Here is an 11,471-nt window from a genome sequence, read left to right on the forward strand (position 1 = left end):
TGGCACACATATATGCATGTCCATCACACACTATTCCCTTTTGGGGTAAGCACCATTATGCAAAGCTCAGAAATTGAGGGGGGAAGAATGATGAGCCAAAGGAATTCAGACATGTAAGAAGACAAAAGGAAGAAAATGTAGCAAAAATCTATAGCGTATCCCACACCATTTATTTTTTTATACCTTTCTATCCTGGAAAACCACATTTACACATTGCTTTTTACATTCATAAGCCATAAAATATTGGGGAGGAGAGAGATCCAGAGAATTTTCAAGGTACTGTCAACAGAGATAAATATATTCATAGCTTTAACAGTATCCAGTCAGAAGGAGAAACAGTGGCATTCTCTGCCCAATTCTGGAGCAAAAGCATGCTATCTCCTCCCTCCCCCACCCTGTGCCCCAATCTGAGACCCTGAAATGCCTCTAGGGCAGCTTACTGGTATCAGCAGACATTGTAGAAAGCAAAAATTAAACACAAATTAAACACTTAGGCTTTTATACCACACACCAGGTTGTTAGTTTCTATTATTATTGTTATTATTTTAAAAAAAGACCAAAATAATTCAGAGAACTCATTTTATCAGTCTAATGCTATTTACCCAGTTACCAAAATCTAAATTAATTATGTTCTCAAACATAATTGTTAAAAATTGGCAACATTATGCAGGCTTAATTAAGATTAAATCCAATTTACTAAATGTACTTTAATTGGTACTAATTACATTAGCTTTCCTTTCAGAATGACAAATTCCCCATAGGTTTCACTTTAATAGTCTTCTATCAAAACCAACACGGGATGACTGATGATCAGCCTAGCAAAAGAGATGGGGGACGCAAGCAACCATACCACATCCTTTTCACCCCACCCTGAAGTCCATGTGGGGAGAGAGAGAGAGAGACAGAGAGAGGGAGGAGGGAGAGAGAGAGAGAGGGAGGGGGAAGAGAGAGAGAGAGAAAATGCTCTATGCATTTATCCTTTGATCAATCTGGTAAATCACAGAGGTTTGACACCAGCACAGCAATCATTTTCGGTTCCAATGAAAAATTTCTCTAAAAATAAATACTCTGTGGCCGGGAGCAGCCAAGAAGAACAGATGCCTCAACAGAAAAAAACACACACACACAAAGGTTTCAAATATCAGGGTCACCAATTACTAGGGTACTTCCAGGGACTCCAGGGAGCCCCACTTTTGAGACGCAAATCCAATAAGCGAATAAGCCTAACCTTATCTAGAGAACTAGACCCAATTATGCCTCAGGGCAACTCAGACGCATTATTGCCTGCTTTCCATTACAAGGGCATCCAGCCACTACATCTGGAAAAGAAGCTGAAAGAAACCAAGGCTATCTGCCTAGGAAAACAAATAAAGATGGATAGGTCTCTCGGCTTTGTGTTGGGGCGTGGGGAGGTGGAGGAGGGGCACGGAGAAAGAAAATATAATAAGTTGGTGGTTTGCCGAGCTGCAAGGATTCCATAATGTGATAAACTGCCCTCAGGATTTTTTTTTATGTGATTGAATTGAAAAACAAAACCCACAAATAATCCCCAAAGCAGATCAGTCAGTCTGAACTGGGTTGTAGGAGGTGGAGGAGGGGGGTGGGGAGGGATCAGGAGAGGAAGAACAAGATGGAAGGATTTAAGGTGGAGGTTTGAAGGTTTTGAAAGGGCGGCCTTCAGTATTTCTGTAATATCAGATGAAAAGGGTCGGAAAAGAATGTTACAGCCGAAGCTTGGATGGGAAAACATATTTGAATCCACATCACCAATCCCTCTTGTTGAACAGCAGAGAGAGGAGGACAAAGATTTTTTTTAAAAAAAAAAATCCTTCCATGAAGCATTCCATTCATCTATAGCATGCGATGGAAAAAGTATTAAGATATGTTTTGTGAAGATGTAGCATTTATATCACTAATCTTATAGAAAGGAGAGCAAGTGGAGGAAATGGTAGCCTCATTTTAACCCACTCCATCAAAACCATTTTAGGTATAAAATGGAGAAGTTTCTCAATCCCCTAATACAGGTTGTTTACAAAGTAAGATTTTGGAAATAAAAGTTACAAAGTGCTATTATTTTTCCACCCTGCCTCCAGAATCCTCAGTGACTTTGCAACCAAACCTTTTATTTCTAACATATATGTTAAATAAAGTATCAGTACACTTATTTAACTACTTGGTGTAAATATGAGACGTGGAACAACTGGCTGGTGGCTGATTGGGAACACCTGTGGGAAACTCTATACATGGATGATACATATGGGTTTTGGCGATCATCCTATTTATACAAGTTATAGTAATTTATTCTAGTGCATTAAAACGATAAAAAGCTGAACTTGGAATTAATTTCAGCAAAAAGTTTCCCTTTGTTAAAGACAAGGTTCATAAAAGGTTATACACCTAACTGTCACTTACAGTACCCATTTGTTGACTTAAGTATTAATTTCAAAAGCTGTGCATATTTCCAACACTGAACTAGACACAATTAAATATTGATAGTACACAGTTCATTATATCACAAGACAGTGATTTGAAATAAAACGCATTATGAAATACACTGATATTTTGGCCAGTGTAGCAAGTTTCTAATTACACTATCCTCATAAATTGTGCAATTATAGGATGAACTCACAAGTAGAATTTCAAGTTAAATGTTCTCAAGTTTAGAATTCCCTACTGATCAAATAAATCTGATGTTTCCCTTGCCACACTTTGTTTTAGGAGGATTTTAAAAAGTAACTTTATTTAGGAATGCTTTTAAAATGAAATCATGGTAATATAGAAACTGAAAAATTTCTCATTGTAAAACTAATCAAAATATTTGGATCTATGTCAGGAAATTTTTCCCTTTGTTTATCAATGAGGCTATGCTTATTAATCAGTTAACAACTTATTAAACTTAGCCAAACTGCTAGACTGAAACCCAATGCTAAACTTCAGCATGGAATTATTTACATGAACAATATCTGGTTCTAAAAGAGACAGATTCAGGCACGATTGATTGAGTAAATAAATTAATGAATGGAAGGAAGGAAGAAAGGAAGAAGCAACAATTCATTTTTGCAACATTTTAATCTATGTATCCTGATAAGCTTATCTACTTACATATAGTTGCACTTAAAATAAAGAAAACTACTCATTCACAATAGATTTACTTTAGGGTGGGAGTTGGTATATGCATCAAAAGGCAGCAATTGACAATAAACAACTTTAAGCTACAATCCTGATTTTGCAAGCAACAAATACTTGAAAGAAGGCATTAGTTAAACAGCTGTTAGTATAAAACAACAGTTTCTCTTAGGCATGGCTAGAAGGGTTTGTCTCATAAAATAATTAAAACTGGCTCCCTCAGTCTGCTGAAACAATCACATTTTGCAGAATTGAGTAAAACACAACAAGCAATTTTTTTAACCACAAGGCAAGAGTCAAAAATCTAGTTTGCCTACCTGTTTATGCATCTCTATATTCAACCCATATGACATTTCGTAATACTAAGGGGGAAAAAGAACATTGATTTATGTTAGAATTGGCAAGGACACAATAGCGACCAACATGTAGACTTTTGAAGAATTGTGCTAAAAGTTAAATGTTCCGTCTTTCCTATCATAACACATCTAATTGCTGTCTATTTTAATTCTACACTGATCAAATTTCCAAAAAAGGAAAGTATTCACTTAAACACTGGCAAGCGGGCAAATCCAATTATTAAGTATTAGATAACCACATATACACATTTTCAGTATAAAAATGCTAAAATGTTGAAAATGCTAAAAAGCAGACATTAAAATGCATTAAAATTAGGCAATAATAAAAGCCCTATATTTTATATTTAAAAACAGAATAGCTGCATCTATATTATATTATATTATATTGTTTATGAAACCAACACACAGGCAAAGCTACCGCGTTACATCATTGTATTTTCTTGCACCAAATGGTTGCTCAATTTTGCCAGATAGCACCATATGTACGAATCACATTAGATAAGAGAAAGCCAGAATATAAGCTTTGATGGATAGCTTTGCTTTGGCTAGAAGGCAGCATATCTCTCAAGGTTACTGTCCTCCTTAAAACTGAGTCACTCCATCACATAAAAAAGCAATTATTTTCCCATCTAACTACAGAGGAACAGATTTAAAAAAAACCAGCTCTTTGGGTGTTACCAGGATCTATCAGAAAAATTAGGTATGGAAACACCATCATCTGCCAATTACCGATAAAGGGAATTTGGACAAGCCGGCAAATAAAAATAGTATCTAAATATTTTCCAACCTTCTGAAAGCTGACATCTCCAATTAAACATGAAGCCTGCTTATAAGCAACAGGTTTAAGAATGAAAACCTGATTAAGATGTGAGCAAACGGTTCCCTTACGTCTATTAATGTACATTTCTTCCTTTGACACACAGATAAAGGACTATTCCACATCTCAAGGGAAGGGAATAGCATAAACCTGTCAGCTTTCCCTTTGAAACTGTATGAAAATGCAGACATCACTCCCATCAGTCAATAGATAAAGGGGTGCAATGATTCTGTACACTTTAAATACAGAGTGCAATCTTAAAGGACTCTCAGCCTTGCAGGACCCATGGAGGGCATCTATCTCTTTCAAGAGAAGCTTGATCATAAAAAGGTCCAAGAGGACTCTGAGCAGCCATAAAAGGGAAATTTCACACCTGGACTATCAACATTAAGCATACAAAAAAGGGGTTTCAAACCCAGCCTTTTATCCTGGCACCTTCGTTCTTGACAGCATCCTAGCTAGCTGCCTGCAGCAACTGGAACATTTGGATCTGTTCAAAGACCAAACTAATAAAACAGACACTCTGACACTGGTTATGCTGCTTACCATGACATAATGTCGCTGCATCTCTGTCTTTTCACTGGCCAGTTTTTCACATTCTAGCTTTAAACTGAGGGGGAGGAGAGGGAGAAAGAGAGACAAAAGACAACCATCTCTGAATATATAACAAAACATCCCTTTTAAAACATCCTTTTTAATAATATGTAACGTTGATAAATTTTATTTTAAAAAAAACTTTGAACATCCCTTTTGTGTCCTTTGTTGACAATTACACTGGTCTTTTCTCAGACAAGATATAAGAAAACTTTTTGAAGCAAATGGACAAGGTATTTGGGAGGAGAGTGGAAAAAGAGCAAAACAAATCATCTTCAGGGTGGCGGGAGGGGGGGGAGGGCAAAAAATATTTAAACACCAAAACTGAGAAAGCTGATTGTGTCCAAAGCGTAACATTGTGTGCTACTGTAAAAATATCTTTCAAAAAGACCACTAAACTGGTTTTTCCGTGTGATCTTGCTTGCCCTCAAACAGACAATGTAACTTAAACCACTCGAAGACAAAAAGAGTTGAAAGGTTTTCAGTTTTCAAAGAAAGCAGCACAACAGCATCCACAAGCGACATCTTGTGAGCAATAAACCCTTTCTTGCACTCTTCCCACTTAAGAAAAAATAATAAACCAAACCACACGGGGTGGGGGATCTTGCTTGTAAAAAAAATAAGTATAAAGTCTCCCCCCCCCTCCCAAGGATAATGAGCAAACACTCCAGCTCCAGGTCTAATTAATCAGCACTTGATACCATCCACTGTCACACCACCAATGAAGAAAATGAGCAATAACAAATGCACCACCCAAACAATATTTAAACCAAAATGCAACCAGGAGAAAAGAGGGGGGGGGGCAAAAAGCACACCCCTTTTTTTTTCTTTCCCCCTTTGCAATCCTAACTTGAGGAGCAGGTGGTGGGAAATGTTAGCCTCCTCCTTTCCAAAGCTCCCATTTCTGAAACAGCTTCTCTGATCGTGCTTTGTTGAACTCATAAGAGCTCTTTTATTTATAGGTTGGTAACAGATCTGCCAAGGCTAAGCTTCAGGGAGGAAAAAAAAGATTTCTTCTGTTTGGGTAAATTCAGGGAAACATGTAAGTGCTCTGGATAAAGGATTTTCAAATATATTCGGGACCATGTTTAAAAGCGCACTTGTCATATTTGGGAACCTTGTTCTGCTAAGAGAGGACGCAGTTTAAGTCCCGTCTTTGACAACAAGATAAAACAGGTTGATAAAAGCTAAAACCTCAGAAAGTAGGAGAGGGTCTTTTTTTCTGGTGGGGCTGTTACCTTTTGAAAAGAACAATTTTAAAAGGGGAGAGATGCATCCCAAGCAAGACTGAAAAGAGCAGCCTTCAAGGCTACAAAAGTCTTTAGACTGAAAAAGCTACCTTCTTTTCTTCATACTGATAGGTGTACAATTTGTGTAAAGAACACCCCCATACACGTCCATGAATTTTAGGGGGAAACAGGAAGCAAGAAAGCCGAACTGGAAACAAGTTGCAAGATCAGAGAAAGTAAACACAATTTAATTACCTGTGGTACTGAGCCTGTAAAAACTGAAACTCCTCCTTAATCCGATCACAGGATTCAGAAATGGTGAATTTGAAGGGTTGAGCAGGCTGATGCGGTGCCTAGAAGCGGTCATCAGAATATAAAATATTTTAATTACTCCTGTGTTTAAGCCAGCCTGCTGGTGTGCACATAACACATTATCAACACACCCAGTGAAGTCACCTCACCCGCCACCGATGGGAAAAAGCGATTAAAACTCACTTTGGGAAAGGTGTGTGCACGCACATACACACACATGTTTTCCCCTCCCTTTCCTCATCACTAGAGCTGCCCTTTCCCTACACAAGCACAAAGTCTAAGTCTTGTCCACACCTCAAGTAAGCCTCTCTAATTGAGGGAGCGCCTTGCCTTTGATTGCTCATCTTTCCAGTGCCAACAAAAGCACCCACAATCACAAAGCTGAGTAAGGTGAAAGTAGACAACAGTTGCCCCTGGGGGGAGGGGTTATTAATCAGGATAAAAAGGAGGAGGAGGAGGAGGGAACGGGAAGGGCAAAGGGGGGGGGGGATCACAAGGCAAAAATGGACAGCGCACCCAGAAATAGAAACCGAATTCAAATTTAAGCAAGCTCCGCGCTCCCAACTCCAGATCGCCTCTGAAGCTTTGCAAAGGCTAGCAAGACGGAAGTAATGTAAACATAATTCCCTGACATCGCGTAAGCCTGGAAAGCCAAAAAGACAACAATAAGAAAATGGCTACAACTCAATTGTTTCACCCAACTCTCCCTCCCCGTCGTTTCCCCCCCCCCCCTTTCCTCTCGTTTGCGGTCTCAAAGCAGGAGGCAAACGGGGAGGCGGAGGGGGTGGTGGAGGAAAGAGATTTGTTCTTTATTCTTGCGGATCGTCCCTAATCTGTTTTCTCTCGTCGGTCCCCCGCCGCCGCCAGCTCCCGGTTCCGCCCCTCCCATTTCGTAAACAAGACTTTCGCGGGTGGGGGTGGGTGGGTGTCGTCTCCCCACGGGAGCCATCAAAGTCGCCACCGGGGGGGGGCTCCTTCACCCACCCCCACCCACCCCTTTCGCTCTGCCTCGCCGCTACTCACCGGGTGTCTGCTTTGAGGGTACATCTTGCTCAGATCGCGAATCATCCAAACCGATTTAGTGGGTGCTCTGGGCCAGCCGGGAAACTCGGTTCATTGATTTGAACGGCAACAATGCAAAGGAGATGGAGGAGGGAGACGGAGCTGCCCGACACTGGCGCTTGGGAGAGCGCCTCCGGCTCTGCCCGGGCTCTTCCACCCCGCGGACACGCGTGAAGAAGGAGAAGAAGAAGACACAAGAGGTGGAAGTGGAAGTGGCGGCGGCGGCGGCGGTTCTCTCCCCGGCGAAAGGGAAGCCGAGCAACATTCCACAGAGGCTGTCACTGCCCGGCTTGCATGATCGCCGGTGAGGCCCCGGTCGATTCTCCCGGTTGCTGCGCTCCCACGCCCAGGGCCTCGGCGCTCCTCTCGCCCCGCGCGTGGACCGCTTCCGCGGTGAGCTCTCGGCTTTCGGAAGGCTTCTCACTGGCGGCTCCCGGCAGCGCCAGCTCCCTCGGCTCGCTTTCGATTCCCCGGGTCGGCTCTTGCCTTCACTGCGGCTGCCCCTCTCTCCGTCCCCCTAAACGGCAAGCAAAGGAAAAGCAAAGGACAACTCCGTTCATACCAGATCGGATCCTCTCGCCAAGATCCCTCTCGCAGCCGCCTCTTCCGTTTGAAAACTTTTATCGATCTTAGTTGCTTGGCCCTTCGCAACGAAGGAGAGAGGAGCGCGGTAAGGGAGGAGGAGAAGGAGGAGAAGAAAAAACAACCAACCTCCTCTTTCAGAACTCCCGAGATGAAAAAGAATCGCTTGTTATTCCCGTCTTTTCTCCCTAGCAATTATGCGCGTCCTCAAATAGCTACGTGCAATAACCTTTTGTTGTGGTTTTTTTTTTCCTTCTTCCTTCCCCTTTAAATGGTTCTGGTTCTCCCTCCCCTTTTGTAAAAAAAAATTAAAAATTAAAAATGAAGAAACACGGTCTTGATCAAACGAGTTTTTATTTTCCCTTTTTTAAAAAAAAATCCTCTCCTTTTCCTTTCCAACTCTGGCAAATCGCAACAATATAACGCGAAACCGCAACAGCAGCCCAAACCCACCGCTCTGACCAGCTCTAACAACACGCTCTGGCGAGGTGACTCCTTTGACCAAATTTAGCAGCAGCGAATCATTAACATTCTGATACATATTCACAACAATCGGAAGACGAGACTGTCGCAGAGCATCCTGGGACACGTAGTCTCCTTCCAAGCATTCGTTCGCACTGACACCGGCGACATACGCCAATAAAAAACTACCATTCCCGTCAGGAAGCACAAAACCTTTTTAGCCTCCTGTCTAGTTCCCCCTAACCGCTCCTCCCACAGAGGGCGTCAACAACGACCAATCAGCGGCGGCCACTCATTAATCGCCGTTCTGTATTAATGCCCATCATTTCGCCTCTGACAAATGGGCTTACGGCTCGACGGCGCGGGGGGAGAGGGGGGAGGAGAGACGAGTCTCGCCGACTTCCCCACGTGGGGAAGTGACGCGTCCTAAGCGGTGGCCAATCCGAAGAATCCGTTTGAAGGGGCCCTCCTCCAACCCTCCCTTCTTCCCTCTGCCCGAGGTGGAGCTTTGAGATTGCTGACGTTCGATTGCGCCGGCGTTCGAACAGGGGAAACATTTGTTCAGCTGTCAATCAAAGTAACGTGGGACGGCTGCTGCTGCTGCCGCCGCCGCTGCTGCCGCTTGTCTGCTGGGTGGTGGCGCGATGAGGGAGGTGTGTGGCTGGAGGAGGAGAGGAGGAGAAGGCCTCCATTGAACCTTGCTGCGTCCCACCCCCAGCCAGTGCCACTCACCGCCGCTGTATCACCCACACCGGGAGGAATGCGGACTAATTAGGGGCCAATGTCTCCTTAAAGAGACAAGCTCGGCCTTGTGTAACGTGCCGAACCCCCTGTTGAGACGAGAAAGGGAGAGAGAGAGAGAGAGAGATGGAAGATCGCGCCGATCCCGCTTCTTCTTTCAGTTCACATCAATTTTACGCGCCACTGGAGCTGGCATAATTTTCATGTGAACGGGACTGAAGCGTTCCGCCGAGTGAGAGCGGGGGGGGAGAGGGGGGCTAGACTCTCGGGGAGAGCGGGAGGAGGTTGTGGGGAGGGAGAAGGGGGAGAGAGGGGGGCTTAGACTCGGAGGGAGAGATTGGGATCTTTTCATTTTCTCCCATTTAGGGAGGAAAGGCAGGATTTCCCCAGGTTATAAAAGAGCTGCTTGTTAATTGGGCACAAAGACGCCTGGCACTGAAAGGGAGAGCCGGCCGAATGGGGTGAGGGGGGGGGTGAGAGGAAAGCCGGGCGAATGGAAGGATTTTATCCGGAGCTAATTTATACTCCGCGCCTGTGACCTCCGTCCATCGGGGCGGCAAGCTAACATGGTGGGGGGTGGAGAGAGAGAGGCGCAATCTAACATGGGGAGTGTGTGGAGAGAAAGCGGCGCAAGCTAACATGGGATAAAGAGAGGCGCCAAGCTAACATGGGGTAAAGAGAGAGGCGCAAGCTAACATGGAGTGTGTAGACAGAAAGAGGCGCAAGCGAACATGGGGTAAAAAGAGAGAGGCTGGGCTTCCTCCGGGATGGGGAAAAGCTTCGGCGGGATGGATTCGGATCGGGAAGCCTTTGCTTCGTTCCCCCGCCAACGTGGAGACCTGGGCTGCCCTTTACTCGGAGATTGTCCAAACGGGCCGAGTCCGAGATGCCTTTTAGCTTGCCTCGTCAAAGGGGAAGTGAAAGAGACAAAAGAAGACCGGAGCTCTTCGGTTTAACCCCCTCGGGTTTCTGCGAATCGCTCCCCGCGGGAAAGCTGGCACTTTTGCTTCTTATATACACCAACCAGCTGGAAAGGAAGCTGGCTTGCGCGGCTGGGGGGGGGGGGGGGGCGTTTGGAATCATTGCAGCGTTATAAAGGGACCTTGGCAGCTAACTAAGGCTTGCTAGGACGCAAACAAAGGTGGATGTGAATCCGGTTTGATCATCTTGAGGGGGGCAGTTGTTTTGCTTATTATTTTATTTATTCTCTCTCCTTCCTATCTTTTGAGTTGTAGAACAGGCAGAAACCCCTCTTTCAAAGCCTGAAATTTGCTAATCTGAGGAAGAAAATCACTTGCCCACTGAAAGGTTTATTTTGTGTTGGGTCAAGCCATAGCTGTACTGTGTTGCCCGAATTATGTGGCATGCAAGCATGGTGCCATTGAGTAGTGATGTGGCAAGGGAGTTACCACTGATGAGTGGCAATCTACCCTTTAAATATGGGGGGGTGGGGTGGATGGGAAAGCTTGAGGTTAAACATGAACATTTTCCACATTGTGTCTACTAAAGGCTGCAAAGAGAGAAATCAAACTCATCCACCCAGAAATTTAATAAATGTAAGCCAGAACACTACTTTGTAGTTCACTCCTCACACAAGAATCCTGCTGTTTTAATCAGAGCATTACCCCTAAATCTCATTATTTTGCTTATAACCTGAAATGGTTACTTTCAAAGAGAAAATCAATATTGTGTATCAGGATACCAGTCACAACTTTTCCCAATTTAGCATCTTCCACATACGTTGGACTGCAATTCCTAGATTTTCTAGCCAAGATGACTTCTGAAACTCATCACACTGTATGACGAAATAAGCTGCATTAATGTTGTTTTCCAATTTGGGGACAAGATGTGTCATGCCAATCGCTGCAATGATTGGCATGACACATCTTGCCCCCAAATTGGAAAACAACATTAAAACAACATTAATATGCTTAATATCTCCTTGTGATCAAGTAACCCGTTCCCACTTTCATCTGAAAAACATTTCATGCTGTTCAATAGACACTCTTCTTTTCTAAAATAACCTGAGCTTTGTATGCTGCCTGGTAAACAGATCTATATGCTGCCCAGATTGCTACTTCAGTGTCCTCGTGCAGGTTGACAATACAGGAAAAAGGGTAGTGGAAAAATAAAACGTATCGCAAGCTGTGGGCAGTAACCCAGGTCAGCTAGCAAATGCTACCTCTAAAG

General features: G+C 43.6%; 1 protein-coding gene across 6 annotated transcripts in view; it reads right to left on the minus strand.

Annotated features, from left to right (window-relative positions):
• The window catches only part of LOC106537484 (TLE family member 4, transcriptional corepressor), a 168,495-nt gene extending 159,941 nt beyond the window's left edge, over nucleotides 1–8,554 (minus strand). For 4 of the 6 annotated variants that reach the window (XM_014051626.2, XM_014051625.2, XM_014051624.2 and 1 more), the window contains exons 1-4: nucleotides 7,458–8,550; nucleotides 6,378–6,475; nucleotides 4,846–4,909; nucleotides 3,444–3,488 (exon numbers count right to left, since the gene is read on the minus strand). In XM_014051626.2, coding sequence (XP_013907101.1) covers nucleotides 3,444–3,488; nucleotides 4,846–4,909; nucleotides 6,378–6,475; nucleotides 7,458–7,502 — 252 coding nt within the window. In that variant the 5' untranslated portion in view covers nucleotides 7,503–8,550. Of the gene's footprint in view, nucleotides 1–3,443; nucleotides 3,489–4,845; nucleotides 4,910–6,377; nucleotides 6,476–7,457 lie in introns of all 6 variants that reach the window. The other 2 variants (XM_014051623.2, XM_087715955.1) reach the window with 2 other exon arrangements.
• Nucleotides 8,555–11,471: the final 2,917 nt, after the last annotated feature.

The sequence above is a fragment of the Thamnophis sirtalis genome, unplaced genomic scaffold (genome assembly GCF_051295495.1).
Source record: "Thamnophis sirtalis isolate CommonGarterSnake01/CBP01778 unplaced genomic scaffold, rThaSir2_p1.2 scaffold_5, whole genome shotgun sequence".
NCBI classification, from domain to species: domain Eukaryota; kingdom Metazoa; phylum Chordata; class Lepidosauria; order Squamata; family Natricidae; genus Thamnophis; species Thamnophis sirtalis.